This window comes from Peromyscus eremicus, chromosome 4 (genome assembly GCF_949786415.1).
Source record: "Peromyscus eremicus chromosome 4, PerEre_H2_v1, whole genome shotgun sequence".
Classification (NCBI taxonomy): Eukaryota; Metazoa; Chordata; class Mammalia; order Rodentia; family Cricetidae; genus Peromyscus; species Peromyscus eremicus.
The window spans coordinates 152,622,258-152,644,264 of NC_081419.1; the positions used below are offsets into that span (position 1 = coordinate 152,622,258).

A 22,007-nucleotide genomic window follows, 5' to 3' on the forward strand; every position below is an offset into this window, starting at 1 on the left:
AAAGGCGTGCGCCACCACCGCCCGGCCAGGGCAGTCATTTCTATGACTATGATTCACCATCACTGATTAAAACTCAAACACAGGGTCCATGTTTGTGCAGCAAGTACTCTTACCTACTGAGCCATCTCTGTTGTTGTTTTTCTGTGCCCTGTTTGTGTGCCTGCCTTCTGTTTCATGATACCTTTACTTCCCTCCTGCTACTTTCTTTAAATTTGTTATTTTTTCCCTCTCTTCTTGACATAGAAATTTAAAACCTTCCTTTTTCTCTGTAGAGGGCAATTAGCTATAAACAATTATGGGTGTGGTTTACAGGTTTGATGGAATGTACTTTTAGTATCATTCACCTGTAATCCTAATACCATTGACACAGAGGTAGGGACATCCTGATTTGAGGCCAGCCTAGGCTACAAAGAAAACCTTATCTTGAAGCACAAAAAACAGCTGTGAATAGTAGCACACACCTTTAACCTCAGCACTTAGGAGGTGGAGGCAAGAAAATTGGGAGTAAAATGTCATCCTCAACTACATAGTGAGTTTGAGGTCAGTCTGGGATATAGGAGACCCTGTCTCAAGAACACAAAAACCAGACAAAGCGGTCTTTCTGCAATACCAACACTTTTGAGGTTGAGGCAGGAAGATCCTGAGTTTGAAATCAACCTGGGCTATTGTTCCAAAACAATAAACAGAGAGAAGGAAAGAGAAAGGGAAGAGGAAGGGAGGGAAGGGGAGTGAGGAGGGGAGGGAGGAAGGGAGGAAAGAAAGAAAGGAAAAGAGAGGAGAGAGAGAGAAAGTGTTTATGTGCTGTCTAGTGTCCTCCTGCTGCTAGATTCTAACTGTTTGCTGGTAAGCACTTGCTCTGCACAGTCTTGACCTTTGAAATTGTTGTATATGGCCCCAGCTGGTCTATACTGGTAAAACTTTCCTCCTATGAGTTTGGAATATTCTGCCCTTGTTGGTATACTGTAGAGTTTCTAATTGTGTTGTTACAGGCCAATATGTCTGTGAATATAGACATAGAATTTAAACAAAACAGAAAGTTGAATGCAACAATACAGAAAAAGAGTAACATCTTGCAACCAGATGGGTTTATTCCAGGAATTCAAGGTTGATTTAGCACTGAAAACTGTTCAAATCCTATCCACTCTCACTGAGATTTTTGCTTGCTACTCTATCAATTACAGAGAATGCTAAAAGCCTCAATCATAACCACATTCTTCTCCATGTCTCCTAGTCCTCCCAACTTCTGTTTCCTACCCTAAAGCTCAACCCAGGACTATCTATCCCTTCTATCACCATGCAGGATCCTCCCAGGAGAGACAGCTATGGCTATTTTAAAATTACTGTGCAGTACCTGATTTCTTTTCTTTTCTTTTTTCTTTTTTTTTTTTTTGTACCTGATTTCTTTAGGCTAGTGTTTGCTTGGTGTATATTTTTCTATCTTTTTGCTTTTAACTTTTCTCTGTCTGTAATGTATAAGCTGAAAAAAAAAAAATAAGGTAGGCAGTACTTTAGTGCCTACCTCCCCTAGCAGTATACAAATTATTTTTACTTACTAAACAAAACAAACAAAACCTGACTAAGAATGCAGGTCAGCTGATGGAGTGCTTGCCTAGCAGACACAGACCCTCGGTACCAGCACTACATAAACTGACACAGTGGCACACTTGTAATCGTAGCACTTAGGAGATACAAGTAGAAGGGTCAGGAATTCAAGTCTTCCTCAGCAATTCAGCAAGTTTAAGGATAAGCAGAGTCACAGGAGACCTTATCTCAAACAAACAAAATAATTTTTTAAAAATGTGTTATTGTTTTTTTTTAAAGAATACATACCTGTCATCCCAACACTTGGGAAGTTGAGGCAAGAACCACATGAACCCAGGAGTTCAAGGCTAACCTTGGTGAAATTTTGTCTGGTGTATGTGTGTGAGCCTGATAAATTACTGAAGGGGAGTATTTGATCCATTTATATTAATATAAAGGGGTTCCCCCCGCTTTTGAGACAAAAGTCTTGCCTGCTATGGCCCAAGATGGTCTCAAACTTGCCATATTCTTCCTGCCACAGCATCCTGAGCGCTGGTATGTAGTCACTAATCCAGCTGGATTCAAGCCCACCATGATTTCCTATTTATCCTTCATCTTATGTTTTAATGGGTTGTGTGTGTATGTGCACACATAAGCATGCATGTACAAGTGTGCAAGCTGGAGGTCAGCCTCAGCTGTCATCCTCAGGAATACCATCCACTTCCCTTGAGACAGGGTCTTTCCTTGGCCTGGCACTTTATCAATTAAGCTAGACTGGTTGACCAGTGAGCCCCAGGGACCCTGTTGTCTCCCTCACCACTGCTAGGATTACAAGTGTGTGCACACCTGCACTTCCAGCTTTTTATATGGATCTGGAGATTGAGCTCAGGTTCTTGTGCTTGGATCTATTTTCATTTGTCGTGTGTGTGTGTGTGTGTGTGTGTGTGTGTGTGTGTGTGTGTGTGTTATTCATGAAGCTTCTGAATCCTTTGATGTCCTTTGCCACTGTGGGACAATTCAGAGCTGCTATCTCCTCAGCTACTGCTTCTGTTCTCTTTTTTATCCTCCCTTTTAGAATGTCAACCATGTACATGAAACATTGCCCCTGTGTTCCATATTTCTTCGTTTGACAACCATTTTCCTCCTTGAACCCAGACATTTACCACAGCCCATCTCTAGTGCACTTTCTGTTGTCTTCTGCCATGTCAACTATTCTTAAGTTATCCAATTAATTCTCTTTTATTTATTTAGAGATGGGATTTCATGTAACCCTGGCTTATCTCATATTCAGTATGTAACTGGGGCTGACCCTGAACTGATCTTCCTGCCTCTGCCTCCCAAGTGCTATGACAGTGGTTCTGAGCCACCATGTCTGGCTTACAAAAGAGTCGTTTCAGATACTACATTGCCAGTTGTTCAATGCCCACTTGATTCTGTTTTAGAGAGTCCAATTACCCTGAAATCGTCTATCCTTTAGCCCATCTTCTTCATGTCTTTCACTTCTTTGCCCATGTGTCCTTGTGTGATAACTGCCATCTTCCCTGATGACATGAAGTCCTTGTCCATCTATGAAGCTACAGGGTCCTGTTACCCAGGACACTGCTATTTTCTATTCAATGCTGGATACTCAGGGTTAAAGCACAGGAACCTCAGGCCAAGTGATCTTTCCCCAGAGATGGTGAAAGCTGCTGTCTGTTGTAGTTGACCTTCACAGAGACAGACAGACCCTGGAGAATGGCCTGATCCTGGGATGCTCCATATCAGCTCCAAGCGCTGGACTGGTTTAGGGCTGTTTTATACCACACTAGGCCTTGACCTGAGAGTCCAGGGTCCCCTCATCTTCTCACCTGGCCTAGGCTTGGCTTCCTGCTTGTTCTGACTCTGCTATCTGACTGGCATGGCCTCCAGATTTTATATTCCTTGTGTACTTCTGTGGTGGCAGTCTCCTATTTATAAAGGGTGTTCTGGGTACATGTGTGCAGAGTGGGGGTACCTGATCTGTAGTTTCTTGCTTTTGGTAATTTTGTCCCTTAAGAATGCCTTGAAGACCCCTTTTCATCAGTGGTACAAAACAGCCACTCTGTGCTCACTCTAATAAATGTGTCTGTGATGCCCCTGAAATGGAGGTGTCCCACCTCAAGGCCTTACAACAGGATTGCCCTAGAACTCTGTGCCTGGGGACATCTGGGTTTTTGTGTGTTTCTATAGCTCGATTTTTATTTATTTATTTATTTTTTTAAGGGAGTGAGAGCAAACGCTTGTTGCCTGGAAGGTAAGTCCAATACAAACTGATTGTGGTAGAAACTGGAAGCTCAAAGAGTTTTCTCAGGCTAGAGAGATGGCTCAGAGGTTAAGAGGACTGACTGTTCTACCAGAGGTTCTGAGTTCAATTCCCAGCAACCACATAGTGGCTCACAACCATCTGTAATGAGATCTGGCGCCCTCTTGTGGCCTGCAGGAATATATGCAGACAGAATACTATATAATATTTTTTTAAAAAAATTTCTCGGCCGGGTGGTGGTGGCGCACGCCTTTAATCCCAGCACTCGGGAGGCAGAGCCAGGCAGATCTCTGTGAGTTCAAGGCCAGCCTGGTCTACAAAGTGAGTTTCAGGAAAGGTGCAAAGCTACACAGAGAAACCCTGTCTCGAAAAAACAAAAAACAAAAAAAAAAAGTTTTCTCAAAAGTTTTAAGCTGAGCTGAGTATGGTGACATACTTGTGTAATCCTAGCACTCAGGTCTCCTGGAGGCAGGAAGATAGGAAGTTCAAAGTAATCTTCAACTACATAGTAACTTCGAAGCTAATCTGGACTACGTGAGATCTTATCTCTGAATAAACAAACAAATAAATAAATAAAATTCCTTTGAAAGGATTTTTTTTTCTTAGTACATGACAAATTGTCAAAAGGATTGTGGTGGATGCTACATTATGCATTTAAGACACAGTCTAACTTAACGGAGTCAATGCTCCTGTTATCAGAGTGTCAATAAGTAAATGCATAATCAGTTACAGAAATAAACATCTATGTTTATGAGACTACCTCCCTGGTTTAAGAATTTCAGACATGGAGTGTCTTGTAGCAGTTAATAGTCTAATACAGACAAAACCAACTTCCCACTGAAACTCTTCAAGAAAGATTGTCACATGTTGATATAGCCTTTAAAACTTTGTGAAATCAATCCCCAACATCAATACTTTAATGAAACATTTCAATGAAATCAGGTTAAAGTGTGTCCAGGAGCCTGCTGGAGATTTCACACACTTTATAGCTGCAATTTTAAGGAAGGTAACATTAGCAGTACCCATGATGCAGCCAGCCATCTCGTCCATATATGCCTGCATCCCTATCGCTTAGTGTCTACCATAAAACCACTTTTTCAGGTTCTCTGGAGTCTGTCCAAAATTTTAAGTTTTTTTTTTTTTAAATCAACTCTAGACTAAGGCCACACTGGGTGTCTTTAGAAAGCAGCTCTTCAAATGGGCCCCAGGGACACTTCTCCCCATGGGCTGCCCAAGTTCCTAACCTCCAATACCACACCCCTAGGAGCTGTCATGGAGCCCTGTGCCTTGCACAGTGTCAGCTGGACTCATCTATGCCACAGATGCCAGGAGCTGGACTTCTCCATCTTCAGAGCTTGTTCACTGTCATAGAGACTTCACAATGGGGACAGGCACAGGTAGACCTGAGTACTCACAGTGAAGATGTGTCATCTGATGATTCCCCCTCCCCCAAATACCTACCCACCCCACAGATGGAACATCTAGTTATTCCAGAACCTTTCTGCGTCCACTTGCTATCTGACAAAAGGTTGAGTCTTTCTCTGGCTTCTTGGCATCCACCATATTTATAAACACCTGCTCTTAATGTTGAGCTAGTATCAAATCCAACACATTCACCAAAAATGTTCTTTAAAAAAAAATCAGATTCCAGTAACTCCACATTTGGAGGGATACAAAGTGCAAGATGTCATGGCTACATTTAGTCCTCAGATGTTTAAATAAAGTAGCTGGGTTAGAGGTCTGTGGTGCTGCTTCCCATGGACTGGATTGTCTCTGTATACCTTCTCGTATCAGCAACCCAATGTGAAATTCTTACCTGGAAGCTGGGATGCACCTGCCCCCTGTCCACCAAAAGGGCGCTGACATAACTTTACCAGGAAGCTGGCAGAGAATTGGAGACCAGACCATGATCAACACAAGCTCTATTTCCCACACATACACCTGCCATCAACTGCTTTGCCACACTCGCATTGGGCAGGCCGCAGCAAATGGATACTGTAGTAAAGTCTAGAACACTGGAGCCAGCAAGGCAAATGTGAACACATAATCCAGAGCATGACAAAAGGTGACTTCTGAGGTCTGTCTCGCCTGGAAATCAAGGCAAGTCACAAGCTATCTTTCTGTTCACACGAGACATCTTCATTGTAGGCTCCTTAGGTGACTTCAGAATAGAGCTGTTAGTACCTAAGGCCACCTGGCACAGTTACCCCATGCTGGGCAAAGACATCCAGGCCTATGAGAGGGATACTGGCCAAGGAGGTGCTAGATGCCTGTTCCCAGCATCCTGGCTGGAGAGAACCAGCTGGAGCCAAGTCCAGCAACAATGGCCCAGCCTATCGTCCAGGTCACAAGAGGTGTCAACCTAGAACCAGAGACAGAGGTGTTACAAGCCATCCGATGGGAGAAAGTTGCATAAGATTTTTATAGACAACAAACTTTCTCACTCCTCACTCACCTGGTCACTGTCCAGATTCTACAAAGACAATCAGTCACTGGCCACCTGGAAAGGAAGGCTGTCATTAATTCCCAAAAACAGACGCGCACAAGACAAGCCATCAGTAGAACACTAACTGCAGCTACAGCTTTAGAAAAGCCATGGAGGAAGGGTACTTAGTTAACTTCAGAATCCAATGTTTGAAGCCATGTTCTTCTTGAAGACTTCTGTTTTCTTTCTGAAAGCAGCAAACAAACAAGCCTCCTGTTGGTTGGCAGTGAGCCCTGCAGCCTCAGGAACAGGAAGAAGACTCCACCTGGTACACACTGGGCCCCAAGCAGTGTGGGGTGAATACAGAATCTCAGATAGTCAGAAGCTCACACTAACCTGACACAGACAAAACCTAGTAAGAGATGGCCATTCTCCTCAGTTTTAGAGATAGATTAAATGAATCAAGTGTCTCTGTTAGAACAAAACTCATCAAAACAAGATCAGAGAAACTCCTTGTTGTTTTTTACTTTTCTTGAGTTGGGGGATCTCAGTATGTTCCCCAGTCTGGTCTTGAACTTACAGGCCTAAGTAATCTTCCCACCTCAGCTTCTCATGAAGCTAACAGAAATATTCAAAAATAAGCATAAAGCAATTTAGCACACATGTCACTGTGAGAATGAAGTCAGCATTAGTGAAAGCTGATGGTTCTGCTCACCTGGAGGACTGAGCTGAGCATAAAGAGAGGCTGGAGGCAGAATGGCTCTTAAGACCCTTATGTGGAGCTGTTCCAAGTCCTCGGTCTGCATTTTGTTCACTTGACAAGTCCCAAGATACATGATTGGTTCCAGACTGCCCAGGTGTGGCTGCCTTAAGTCTTACCTGGGCTGGGAAGCAGTGCTGACCCCCTGGGTTCTGTCTCCTGGGAATCTGAGTAGAAGTAGGTAGAGATGTGTACACTCTGCTCCAATGTTCCCCATGAGCATCTCAGAAGCACTGTCAATGTTCTTGAGGAGTGCAGCTGACTAGGGCACAATGCCAGGGTATGGTTGGAGGATGGGCCTTTAGTACTTTCACCAGCTAGCTAATTCCAATAGCAGGGATTCTTACATATCACTTGCCTCGTATGGGGTCTCTTTCTAAGAGCAATATGAGTCCAATAGAGGAATTGGCATGGAAAGCTAGCTCTGAGAGTCAGGCTCCTAACAAGAACTCCAAGATGCTCTGGCCTGTGTCCAGCTTGACAAAGTCCCTTGTAGGAATAGAATAAAATTCCAGATCAATCTAGCATTATGCTAAGGTCCTGGGCTGTTTGTTTAAACACCATAAGGAAATAGTCTTTAACAATCTCTAAGCCAAAACAAGCTGCCTTTGTTCTCTGTAGAATAAGTTCCTGTGCCTCTGCCTTGTGGAGCCCGTGGCCACAGAAAGAAGTACATCCAAGTCCAATACTATGCCAGCTCCAGTGACAACTTCACCAGTGGGTAGGTTTTGAAGGTGGCTAGCCAAGCCCTTAGGGTCTGAAAGGAATATGGAAAATTCACACAGGACATAATTGTGCTATGCAGTTCCCAGGGGACATTCTATCAGTGTGCTTGGGAATGGCACTTTTAGCACTTTGGGGTCATCAAAGATAGTGAAAATGGTGTCATAGCCTCCCAAGGTCAGCTGGTCTTATTTGCTCATGTAAATCAGGTGCTCAAACTCCTGCAGTATTTCTCTAGGGCCCCTGGAAGAAAGGCAGTGCCGAGGCCTCAGGTGTCAATGTGCACCCACAAGAACAACTTGTAAAACAGTAACAGTGAGCTACAAATGACTTATTCTCTGGTTTCTGTTCAGTGAACAATGACTATGAAAAGGCAAGTTGTCAGCTTACTGCTGAAAAAGTATCAGGAGAGAATCAAGTTATCCTGAATCAAAAGAAGTAATGCAAAGTCCTTTTCTGGGGACATCAGTTACAAGAATGGTGATCCAGTAATGAAACCACCATCTTTTTTAATTTATTAGGCCTACCTACAAAAAGAAGAAAGTTAATTCATTTTTTTCTAGAATATTCTAGAACCGTCCAGAGAAAATTTCTGAGTATTCACTACTTTGTACTACCTGCACACATGTTTAAAAAACCTGCAAAAGAGGCTGTAGAGATGGTTCACTGGTTAAGAGTGTGTACTGCTCTTCCAGAAGACCTAAGTTCAGTTCCCAGCACCCACATCAGGCAGCACTGAGCTGCCTGTAGCTCCAGCTCCAAAGGGATCTGGCACCTTCTTCTGGCCTCTGTAAGCACATTGTGTTCTCTCTCTCTTCCTCTCTCTCTGTCTCTGTCTCTGTCTGTCTGTCTGTCTGTCTCTGTCTCTGTCTCTGTCTCTGTCTCTCTCTCTCTCTCTCTCTCTCTCTCTCTCACACACACACACACACACACACACACATATAAAAATAAAGTATATATTTAAAAAGTTACAAGTGCATGGTTTGATGGTGCACAACCCTGTCATTCTCGCACTTAGGAGGTAGAGATAGAAGGATCAGAAGTCCAAGGTTATCCCTAGCTATGTATCAAGCTTGAAGTCAGCCTGGGCTACATGAGACCTTGCCTCAAAAAACAAAAATAAAAGAAAAATCTGCAACTTAACTAGGTTCAGTGGTTCAGGACTATATCCTAGTGCTCAAGAAAGTGTGAGAAGAGACTTGAGATCTGTCTGAGTTACATAGCAAACTGGTCAATTTATCAAGAATCTGACTGTCTCAAAATCAAAGTTAAAAAAGGGTGGAGAGTATTTCAATGGCAGAGTACTTATCTACCATGCTCAAGGCCTAGGGTGGATCCCCACTATAAAATAACAATAATAAAATCTTGAAATACAATTGAATTCCCATACAAAATTGCCATGACCAAACCACATCTATATCAGTGTGTGAGCAGAGAGTCGGGTCATAGCTAGGGCACCAATGCTTCATGTCCTTTACCATAAAACAGCCACCAAACCACATTGAAGAGCTATAATATTACCTTTCTCTAACAACATTCCATATCCATTGGGGCTTGTGTCCTTCAGGTACTACAGTGGAAGTCTCAGCCCCACTTGGACAAAGCTTGCCACCAGCAACACATGTGGCAGTTTTAAGTCCCAACACAAAGCCAAATCCAACCAAACATAGCAGCCAGAACCCTGACACCCTGTCACCGGAGTAATCTTTTTTCCCAAGTGCTTCTCTGGAGCTCATCAGAGTTGAAGCACAAGCTCCTTGAACACTGGAGTTTCTTTTTACACCTATTTGGCACTCTTGAGTATAAAGCCCTAAAAAGGAGGTTTCCCACAACAGATCCTCCAATACGCCTGCAGCTCAAAGAATACATTTCTAAAACTGGAAGGTGAGCTGGGTGCTTAGGCAGGGTACACAGGCAGGTTTGTGGAATAGGGCTGCCCCTCCTACTTGAGTCAGCCACTCATCTCTCCCTAACTTATAACAACCCAGGCCAGTTCATTGACAGTAAAGTGAAACACACCATCCTGTCAGCCACATTAAGTCCTGAAAGTCAGCAAAGTCATGAAGAAAAGTTCCAACGTGCCCAAGACTTTTCTCCAAGTGTCCAGAGCAACAGATGACATCACAGAGAAATAGACCTCCATCACACTCCACTGACCATCCTTGTTTCTGCTCCACACAGGCGCATGTAGCACAGCAGGCCGCACTTGCGCACTCAGTGGGTAGAAGGGCACATGGCGCTGCCTGCCTTGCTACACCACTGCAGAGCTCATCACCAGCAGAATCAGCACTACCCATCCCTAAACCTTGCCACAAGCCCCATAGCCAACTATCCATCATGGATACTCAACGGTGGATCCTGACACAGGGAGACAAACCACACATTTTGGAAGACAAGAATCTATTTCTGAATATTTCCATGTTTCATTCTAATGTAGCACAAAACCAGGCAGACTTAACTTAGGATTTTAGAAAATAATGTTTAAAATAGCCTACTCATTCTTCTGTGTCTACAGCCCAGCAAGTATGTTTCATGTACTACACATAGTCAAAGTTCTATAGTTCACACCCAAACCTTAAATCTTGCCACTCAAAAAAAAAAAAAAATGACAAGATTAGTATGTAGCCCAGGTTAATTCAAACTCATGATCCTTCTGCCTCAGCCTCCTCAATGCTGGGAGTACAGGTGATCACCACTAAATCCAGCATTTTTCTGTCAACCTCTAACCCTATACATAGAAAATAAAAGGACAAATTTATATAAAAACAGTAGCATAAGGATGTTAAAACATCACTGAAATAACAAAATATCAAAACTAAAAGCTGATTCCACCTGTAAAGGACAGAACAGGATGAGCCTTGGCAATCTGCAGGAGTACGGGGATGCATATGCTAAGCCTCAAAGGAGGTCACAAGGAGGCCTTGCCACCCTACTCCACTTCCAAGCTTTATAGAATACAGACTGAGAAGTAACTCATACCAGAAGAGAGATCTGAGAAGGAAAACGCACACTTACAGCCCCGTCCTTGCCAGGCACTACCTTGGCCTGGCTAAGCTATAGCACCTCCTAAAGCAAGGAGGGCCTGGACCAGGGTCACTCAGACAGCAGGACAGGAAGGGGCTTCCTCAAGGTCCCTGAGGTCCTGCTATAGAAAGTAAAATCAGCTTTTAGGGCTGGCCATGCCCTCTGATTCTGAATATGACTACTGTATGTTCCTAGCACAAACAGGCTAAAGTTTTTTTTTGAACAGAGCTCATGCCAAAGTGAAGCTACTAGATACAGAAAGGATAGAAAACCTGCAAACCATTTCCCTCATTTCAAAATTATATATTATATTCATTTATTCTCTCTCTCTCTCTCTCTCTCTCTCTCTCTCTCTCTCTCTCTCTCTCTCTCTCTTCTGAGACAGGGATTCTCGGTAATTAGCCCTGGGTGTCCTAAAACTCACCCTGTAGACCAGGCTGGCCTTGAACTCATAGAGATCTGCCTGCCTCTGCCTCCCGAGTGCTGGGATTAAAGGTGCGTACCACAAAATTTATTCTTAAAGACAAACAGTATCTGGGGAACCAGGGAACAAATAAGTGGTTGTTACCCCAGCCTTCCTTGAAGAGGGAGTTTTACACTACATTGGACACACATGTCCCGTGAGTATGAAGAAAGAGTGAGAATAATCCAGACCTCACCTCATCTCCACTGCCCCATGTTATCCACAAAAATTGTTGAATTTTAGAACTCCTATGTTCATGTGAATTCCAGGTACCCCAATTCACCTATAACCACCTCCATGAACTGTCCCAATACTTTGGGACTTTCAGGAATCCAACAATCTGTACCCACAAATAGACTTTGCTCTTGAGACACTCACCACACTGTTTTATCCAAGCCATGTTCAACACTCTTGGATGCTGTTTGTTTAACAATCACAACAGCTATGGATTGGCCCCATCCCCATTTCCCAGATGTGGGAAACAAGGCCTAAAGTGTTTTTGACAGTGTGCATAATCTCAGTGCACACTGTTGATGAAGTAGTCTCAGCTTGCCTCCATGGCCACTTGATAGGTAACTTGGAAATAAAGAGAGCAGACATCATTTTCCACTTTTAGTCTTTATTTGCCATAAGTAATTTGCATAACTCCTCAAACCAATACAAAAGCCCAACAAATAATGTTTTAGCACTCATGGAAACAAAACTGTAAACAAGGTCCAAAGTGCCAGCATCAAAGGCAACTGGAAACTGTCCTGTAATTCAGTGGCTTGCAGGATGACCAGTCACCACCACACATATACTTGGGCTTCCTGGGACAGGATACCCCTCATGTTCCCAACTCCATGTCTCCAGTGTAGGGTGTGTCCCTTCCTTCCCCACAGAGAAAAAAGTATCAAGTCATTTTCTCACATTCATGCTGAGCACCAGATAAACAGGAAGTTCTGGAGCTAGGTTGATGGCCAGGGCAGTCACACCATTCTCCCAGCATCACATATGGCTGCTATAGTCGGTATGTACCGTGACAAGGGAAGCAGCCTGTCTTGTGACTATGAGCTCTGCAGATACTAGTGCCTCTTGTCTCACAGGAAAAGGTACCTTGGGGGAGCCAGCTCCTAAACAGCAGCTGCCCTTCAGCTGCAGCATGGTCAGCCTGTGGTCTGGATTTCAGCTAGACACACTAAGGTCTTAAATGCAGCATCCAACTCCTTTCTAAAAATACACACATGACCAGCACTCTCTAGCAAGAACAAAGCAAGCTCCACATCCCTTGGTCAGCGGCTCTCTGCATGTCTCCTACACAGAACAAATCCCAGCACAAAGGCTGGTGGTGGACCAGCAGAGGGAGCCAGTACCTGTTCCCTGGACACAAAGACTCTCTCGGGCACAGGCCTGCCACTGGCTCCAGGGGGTTGTGGGTTTAGGTTTACTAATTGTGTGTACTTTTAAGCTTGGTGGGTTTTAGATTTAGATGCTTCAAGTTTGAGCGCAAAACATTCCAACAAGCACTCACTGCTCCCTCTTGATGCCCAACAACACATACCAACTCCCTTCTTATCCTGTAAAGCAAGCATGCTGGTCCCATAGGACTCAAAGCCAGTCTACCTCCTGAAAGACCTTGAGGTAGCTGGAAGGTAGTTGCAACTCACAGCCCATCTGCCTGACAGACAGGCTACAACCTCCTCCTCCTCAGGGACACCTGGGTCTGAGAGTTGAAATGAGACGTTTAAAATCAAGTCAGGACACAGCGACACACCAGAGGTTGCACTTACGAGACAATGAGTGGGCACCTTTGGGCAGGTACTCGAACAGAAGCGAGCCGTCGTCCCCGAGCACGTCAGCCTTGAGTGACAGCAGACTGTTCTTACTCATGAGTGCTGCACGCAGGTTGGCCACTGCAGCGGCCTGGTGCAGTGCTTCATCCTTCTCTGGGGTGAGGGGTGGGCCCAAGTAGCTGGTTTCTCCTCCTAGGAGGCCCTCATCGATGTGTGCATAGAGCTCTGCTCTCTCACCTCGGCTGTCTGAGCTGCTGGCCTCAGTGACAGTCAGGTCCACATCTAGGGAAGGGGAGGAACACACAGGTCATTTGGGGATGTTGCAAGTGGGAAATGAAGACAATTAGGAGGATAAAGGCAATGAGCTTCAGTCCAGTCTAGCCCTCTGAACCAGTGTACCCACCCAGAGCAAAATGTGCTACTGATCCCACCTGCCTAGACCTATAACATGCCACACAGCACAGCAAAATTTACAATCCAATGGGCACTTCACTCACAACCAGGGTAGAAGGCCACTAACCTTTGATAAAGGGTCAAAGACCTGAGCCCAGACCCAGCTCTGGAGCTATAGGATCTCCTCTTCTCAAAGAATAGGGTGCACTCAACATGCACCAATGACTGTTAAAGCGAAAACTATGAAACTCTTAGAAGAAAATCTACATGACCTCAGATTTGGCAATGGGTTGTCAGATACCAAAAACACTAGTAACAAAACATAAATTGGATTTCATCAAAATTAAAACCTTGTGCCAGATATGATGGTGCATGCCTGCAGTTCCAACATTTAGTAGAAAGAGGCAAGAGGACCAGGAGCTCAAGGTCATTCTCAACTACATGGTGAGTTTGTGACCAGCCTAGGCTATATGAGGCTTTGTCTCAAAAATAAAACAAAATACAAAATAAATAATTAGAAACTGACATGCTTCAATGACAACCCACAGAACGGAGAGAGTATGTACAAGTTACTTATATAAATTTTGAGACAGCATCTCATGAACCCCATGTTAGCCTCTAACTCTTTGTAGCCAAGGATGACCTTGAGCGGCTAATCCTCCCAGCCTCCACCTCCTATGTCCTGGCATTACAGGTGTGTGCCACCACGCCTTGTTTACATAGTACTGGGAACTGAACCTAGGACCTATACATACTAGGTAAGCACTATACCACTGAACTATATTCCATCCCAAAATTATATAGCTGATAAGATACATATCAAGACTCTAAAATATCTTTTAATTCAATAATAAAGGTAAATAAAAACATGCAATAGATCTGATTAGACAGTTATCTAAAGACACACATGGCCAATAATCTCACAAAAAGATATTCAAACATCTTTGTCATAAGAGAAATGCAAATCAAAACACAGTAAGGGGCTGGGGGGATTTCTCAGTGGGTTAGGAGCACTTTCCATTAAAGCCTGCAGTTCTGAATTTGAATCCTCAGCACTTGGGTAAAAACTCAGGCGTGACTGTGGTAAGTGCTTGCCTAGCATACCCAAGGCCCCGCATTCAATCCCCAGCACTGTAAGAAAAACAAAACTACACTGAGATACAATTTCACACCTGTGAGAACAGCATCTACCAAACAACAGAAAACAGCAAGAATCAATGAGGAGATGGAGAACCTGAAGCATTGCTATAACTTAAAACATGAATCATGCATCATCAGTGGAAGGTTGGCAGTTTCTCAAAGGTGACAGATCCAAGACACTCTAGTTAGAACAGCTGAAGTGACCAAGCAGGACATCTGTTATTCTTTACATGAGAAAAGTAAAGTGGGGAAATGTCACATAGGATCTGAGCCCACCTGTTCCTCTACCCTCTTGCTCTAAGGCTCCTATCCTAATGAAAAGATAGCCATGATCAGGCCACAGTGAGAAGTGCCCCTCCAACACAAGTGCTAATGACCCTCCAAACCTTTTCCCTAGGAGCACTGAATAAAAAGCAAAGAAAGTATCAATGCTTCTGTGTGCTTAGGGCCTGGGATTTAAGAAAACTTTTTAATAGATTGTATTCATTTTTTTAATTTTTTTTTAAAAAGATTTATTTATTTATGTATACAGTGTTCTATCTGCATGCATGCCTGCACGCCAGAAGAGGGCACCAGATCACATTATAGATGGTTGTGAGCCACCATGTGGTTGCTGGGAATTGAACTCAGGACCTCTGGAAGAACAGGCAGTGCTCTTAACCTCTGAGCCATCTCTCCAGCCCCCCTCATTTTTTTAATTTTGTGTGTGTGCTCTGACTACATGTATGTATGTACACCACATGTGTGCTTGCCCATAGAGGTCAGAAGAGGGCATCAGACCCCCTAGAACTGGAGTTATAGATGATTGTGAACCACCAGTGGGTGCTAAAAATTAAACCCAAGACCTCTGCAAGAGCAACAAGTGCTCTTAGCCACTGAGTCATCCCTTCAGATCAATAGTGTGATTCTTTAGCAACTTAACTCTTGGGGATTAACATGAATTTAAAGTGCATTTCTCTTTAGCATTTAACTTGATGAGCCATGGACCTGCAAACAAGTGGATAGTAGGACTTGGACAGTAGCTCTTGGCATTAGCCTCCAGACTTATGACATTTAGCCAACTGTGACAAGAGCTGCCCCACTCTTCCCAAAACACAGCTCGCAGATAAACAGATTACTTCCTACAAAGGCTACTGAAATGCTTCTGTGAGCTAAGAGTCAACATAGCACACAAGCATCTTTACGAAGATATGGGGGATGACCAAAGCAAACATGTAACATGAAAAGTTACATGATTGAGCCTCCCACTATCACTGTCTCAAGTGTTAGAGGCAAATAGATTTGGTGACATTAGGGGGAAAAAGACTTCAATGGCAATACTAAAAAATAAACTGAATGAATGGCAGGACATAGTGGCACATGCCTTTAATCCTAACACTTGGGAGGCAGAAGCAGGTGAATCTCTGTGAGTTCAAAGCCAGCCAATCAAGAGAGACCTTTATTCAAAAAATAAAAATAAAATCTATGCCATATGTGGTGGTTCCCATTTGTAATCCCAGCATTTGGGAAGCAGAGGCATGATTGCTGAGAGGGCCAGGCTGAACTATAAAGTGAGACTCTATTCTTTTCCTTTCCTTTCTTTTGAAACAAGATCTCTCTATGTAGCCTTACTGGTTCTAGGCTGGCCTAGAACTTGCTATGTAGACCAGACTGGCCTCCAACTTACAGATATCCACCTGCCTCTGCCTCCCAAATGCTGGGATTAAAAGCAGGCATCACCACACCTTGCAAGATTCTGACTTCTTTCTTCTTCTTCTTCTTCTTCTTCTTCTTCTTCTTCTTCTTCTTCTTCTTCTTCTTCTTCTTCTTCTTCTTCTTCTTTTCTTCTTCTTCTTCTTCTTCTTCTTCTTCCTTCTTTTCTTCTTCTTCTTCTCCTCCTCCTCCTCCTCCTCCTCCTCCTCCTCCTCCTCCTCCTCCTCTTCTTCTTCTTCTTCTTCTTCTTCTTCTTCTTCTTCTTCTTCTTCTTCTTGGTGGGTGCTGGGGATGTAGTTCAGTTTGTGAAATGTTTGACTACTATGCACAAAGCCCTGGGTTGAATCCCAGAACTGTATAAATCAAGTATGGTTGCACACACCTGTAATCCCAGCACTCAAGAGGCAAAGGTAAATGTATCCAAAGTTCAAATTCAAGATCATCATTGGTTACATAGAGACTTGGAGGTCATTCTGGACTTGAGAGCCAGCAAAACAATGGGGACATTAAACCAGGAAGGGGATGTATTGGGGTATCCTGGAGAGCTAGAGGGGTTAATGAATGGGGAAAGGATATAATCATATTTCATTGTATACATGTACGAAATTCTCAAGAGAATTATGGTGATATTTTAATTGTACTCAAATGTGATTTTATTTGTATGTTAATAAATAAAGTTGCCTGGGGGTCAGAGCTAATAGCAAGCCATAGCAGAAACTGGGCGGTAGTGGTGAACGCCTTTAATCCGAGCTCTTGGGAGGCAGAGCTAGGCGAATCTCTGTGTGTTCAAGGACACAGCCAGCATGGAAACACACGCCTTTAATCTCAATACCAACCATAGAAGACCTGGAGGTCTGTACAGACAGGCAGTGACGAGGTCACGTGGTTGGGTTTACAACCAATGAGAAGGCAGAATAGAAAGTCTATAAAACAGACAAACAGACAGGAAGTAGCTCTCTTGGCTGAAGAGGATAGCTGCAGCAGTGAAGGGTAAGGCTCTTAGCTCTGACCTCTTGGGCTTTCATCTCTGCATTGGCTCTGTGTTTCTTACTTAACAAGATGTCCGTTCTTCTACAGAGAATACTTTTTTTTTTTTTTTTAAAGAGTGACAATAAGGAACAGTGGAAAAGTCTGAGTAAGGTCAGCAGGTCACATCACTGTCAATGTTTGTTTGTGACAGTGATTCTGATTTACAGGCTGCTACTATTTCCAGGAACTGCAGAAGTGGCACCTTCCTCAATCTCTTAAGACAGGGTCTTCTATGAAGCCCAGCTTTATGTAGTCCTGATTGCCTTGGAACTCACTATGCAGCCCTAGATAGACTCAGACTTGCCATGATCCTCTTACCTCAGCCTCCTGAGTACTAGGATGTTAGGAAAGAGCTACTACACCCTGCTTCTGTAATATTGCTAACAGTGGCATGTTGTGTGATATTTTGTTTGTGTTCTGACGAAGCTTCCCTGGAGATCAGAGGGCAGAGCTAGCCACTAGCTAACCACAGAGGACAGGCAGAGTGGCACACACCTTTAATCCCAGCCACTTGGGAGGAGGAAGCAGGAGGATCAAGAGTTCAAGGCCACCCTGGGCTACACGGGATTGAACCAGTCTAAAAGAGAAACAGAGCCAGGGTGTCGTGGGGCGTGCCTTTAATCCTAGCACTAGGGAGTTGGAGACAGGAATACAAAGTGAGTGAAGACAGGTTCTAGCGCCCCATTCGGTCTGAGGATTCACAGAGGTAAGAAATCTCTAGTGGCGGCTTCTCTGATATTTCAGGTTATTGCCCCGATATCTGACTCCTAGTTTTAATTGATAAGACTAATTAGGATCACACTTCATCGGCGTGTAATTCTACATATCTCAAAATGGGGAGGTGGGGGCGGGGAAAGCAAACCCAAGGTGCTTCCATCCTTGAGATATTCTCTACTTGTTCCCGAGCTAGCCTTGCCATTGCCTCTGGGGCTTGAGGACCAACTGAAACACCTCCACGAGAACTGGGTTGACAGTCTCTGTCATATGTATGAATTTATCAAAACTCAATACTTTGCACAGTTAAAAAACAATATGAGGCCGGGCGGTGGTGGCGTACGCCTTTAATCCCAGCACTTGGGAGGCAGAGCCAGGTGGATCTCTGTGAGTTCGAGGCCAGCCTGGGCTACCAAGTGAGTTCCAGGAAAGGCCCAAAGCTACACAGAGAAACCCTGTCTCAAAAAAAACAAAAACAAAAAAACAAAAACAAAAAAACAAAAAAAACCAGTATGAGGAGCAAGACTTATTTATTAATGGTGGCAGACAGACGGAAAACTTCTGAAGGATTTTTCTAAGTTTGAGCACATTCCTTCTCATGACCTAGCCTCTCCATGATGGAGTGGTTACTACAGGAAAACAAACACAGGCATCCCTCAAAGAACCTGACAGTGTTGCAGAAGCTTTGCTTCCAACCACAGTACATGCAGATATGTGCCTACCATCACCAGACAAGACAGAATAAACAAAGGGTGCAATTTGTAGACAGTGCATATGACACTGTAGTGAACAAAGTGTAACATCCAGGCAGGTACTGCACAGACCTGCCACAAAGACACTAAGGCATGTAAGAGTTCTCACCAGAAGGTATTGCTGTACATTGTTGGATGCCATTGGATAAAATGCTACACAATCTAAATCATCCCAGGGAGACTCCAGAAAGTTCTACCCCTTGGTGGTGCTTAAGGGCTTGTATTCATCAAATACATCAAATTATTGAGATTTGGCACATTCATGGTGGCTAAACTTCATCTAAAAATGTAAACACACTGAACTCTAACTAAAACACTTGGAATAAAGAATACTGCTGTCTACCACTTACTTTGAAATAACATCGAAAAATAAGGTGGGATTTCGGGTAAGTGGATTTTTTTAAAGATTGATTTATTTTATACATATGAGTGATTTGTTTGCATGTATGTATATGCAACAGGTGTGTGCCTAGTGTTTTCAAAGGTCAGAAGACAGCATAGAGTTCCCTGGAACTTGAGTTAGAGATGATTGTAAGCCACAATGTAGGTTCTGGGAACTGAACTTGGGTCCTCTGCAAGAGCAACAAGTTCCTTTAACCACTGAGCCATCTCTCTAACCCTCAAGTGGATGGCATTTAATAAATAAAATACAATGTTACAGGGAAATTCAGCAGCAGATATATTCACTATTTCATTTTTTTCAGCCTTCCTTCCTTCCTTCCTTCCTTCCTTTCTTTATTTTTTTGGTTTGTTTTGTTTTTTGGTTTGTTTTTCAAGAAAGGGTTTCTCTGTGTAGTCCTGGCTGTCCTGGAACTCACTCTGTAGACTAAGGCAGCCTGGAACTTAGAGATCCACTTGTCTCTGCCTCTTGAGAGCTGGGATTAAAGGTGTGCGCCACCATCACCTAGCTGCTGTTCTTTCTCTCTCTCTCTCTCTCTCTCTCTCTCTCTCTCCTTCCTTCCTTCCTTCATTTCTTTCTTTCTTTCTTTTTTCCTTCCTTCCTTTCTTTCCTCCTTTCTGGTTTTTTAAGACTTGCTTTGTAGACAAGGCTGGCCTCGAAATCACAGAGATAGGCCTGCCTCTGCCTCCATGCCCTGTGCTTTTCTTTTTTTTTTTTAATTTTTATTTTATGAGACAGGGTCTTGCTATATAGGACAGACCAACTCAAACTCAAAACAATCCCCCTGCCTCAGCTGCTGGAATGCTGGGATTACAGGTGTGTCACCATATTAGCTTCAATTTTAATTATGAATATTTTTTCAATAGAATATTAGAGATACAAACAATATTGTTCTAATCATAAACTTTTAAAGATTTATTCATTTATTTTATGTATATATCTGCATATATACCTTTATGCCAGAAGAAGGCATCATATCCCATCATAGATGGTTGTGAGCCACCATGTGGGCACTAGGAATTGAACTCAGGACCTCTGGAAGAGCAGCCAGTGTTCTTAACCACTGAGCCATCTCTCCAGCCCCTCTAACCATAAACTTTACAGTTCTAATTTATTATATATATATTATACCTCAAAAGATAATAGTAATTTTCACCAAAGAGCTCACCTCTTTATATATTTGCCCATGAGAAAGCTGACAATGCCTGAAATGGCCATGGCTGGTTTGAAAACTCAGACCTGGCAAAGTACCCTCGACAGGACAAAGGCCGAGCCACAATGGATTAGCTCTGGGATAGTGAGATCCCTAGGATGCAGGTTGAGGGTGCTAGCCACATCAGTAAGCTGCAGTGTTAGCAGCTTGACATGAACCTGCTGCCTAATTGTTGTAGAAGGCTATCTTTAGGACCTAATAGCCATTACTATCTTAAGAACAGCTATGGCCACTTTCAAGTGATCCTCAAGACTCGACTAGCTGATGTTTCCTCATAGAAGAAAGTGCTAGGGAGGGTTATCAGATCCCCATTTGAGATCTCAGCCACTCTTTTTTGCACCTCTCTGTCAGACAAATGTAATTCTTGATGTAGTCTTGTGGTCTCCGGGACTGATAGAGCACACAGTGTGTGAAAGGTTAACTGGACAGGGGACTCCATCTCTGTGGTCATTATCCATGCTGCAATGGGAATTTTTGGTGATGTGACTCTTTTGGGGTCACCCATGCTACTCTAAGTAACCCTTTCCCATACTCTACGTAAACCCAGTAAAGTCATTGGTTCACCAAGCTGAGCTTTGATAGAATGGCTACTTTGGCTTGTTCTTGACGCCCTATTTAGAATAAGGACACATTTGTTCACAACTCTCCATGAATAGTTCGCCCAACAATGTTTGACTCCTCAGATTTTTTTTAAGGATTTATTTATTTTTATTTCAAGGTATGGGTTTATTTTAGGGTATGGGTTTTGCCTGTAAGGACATGATGTGCACTCAGTACCTGTGGAGGCCAGAAGAGGGTATTTTATGCTGTGGAATTGGAGGTTCAGGCAGTTGTGAACACCTTGTGGGTGCTAGGAACCAAACCTCCAAGAGCAAAAAGTGCTTTTAAACACTGAGCCATCTCTTCAGCTTACAGACACTCAGTTTTTAAAATGACTTTCATTATCTTTTGTCATTTAATTTTATCTTATGGTAGTAAGGATCAACTCTGGGATCTCTACCACTGAACCACAGCCTAGTCCTTAAAAGTCCTTGAAAAAAGCCTTGGCATAAAAGCTTTCAAATAAACACATGAAATTATACCAGACACAGTGGGTTCAAATCTGTAATCCTGGCATTCAGGAGGCTGAAGCAGGAGGATCAGTTCAAGGCCAGCCTGGGTTGCACAGTGACATACACACACACACACACACACACACACACACACACACACACACACACACACGTTCCTCTTTCTAAAAATTCCCATTTAAGAATGATGTGGTTGCTTGGACTGCTAGCAGTGGTCCTGAGGGTGCCTGGACTGGTCTACTCTGGTGACCAGTCTAGTGAATACCCTAACTAACATCATAGAGACTTTGTCCAGTGACTGATGGAGGCAGATGCAGAGATCCACAGCCAGGCGCCAGGCTGAGCTCCAGGAATTTAATTGATGAGAGAGAGGAGGGATTCTGCAGGTAAAACACCAATGCACATAAAATAAAAATAAATAAATCATTAAAAAAATAGTATAAGTAAATAAACTCATTACATATAAGTTTACAAACTGATTTCTCATTTATATACCTGTTTTAATCTGAATTATTATAGATTACGGAACCTTGGAAAAAGAAAACCTGTCAGCCTGAATGTTTCAACATAAATAAGTTCCTTGATTTGTATGAGGCATGCTGCTGTGGCATGCAGCATCACTGGCTACTCTGGGC

The 22,007-nt window shown here is 43.3% G+C and overlaps 1 protein-coding gene across 1 annotated transcript in view; it reads right to left on the minus strand.

The window, feature by feature from the left end:
* Zbtb46 (zinc finger and BTB domain containing 46) overlaps positions 1 to 22,007 on the minus strand; it is a 40,190-nt gene that overhangs the window by 12,383 nt on the left and 5,800 nt on the right. Inside the window, exon 2 of the mRNA XM_059262141.1 lies at positions 12,967 to 13,251. Within this exon, the coding sequence (XP_059118124.1) occupies positions 12,967 to 13,251 (285 nt within the window). The remainder of the gene's footprint in view (positions 1 to 12,966; positions 13,252 to 22,007) is intronic.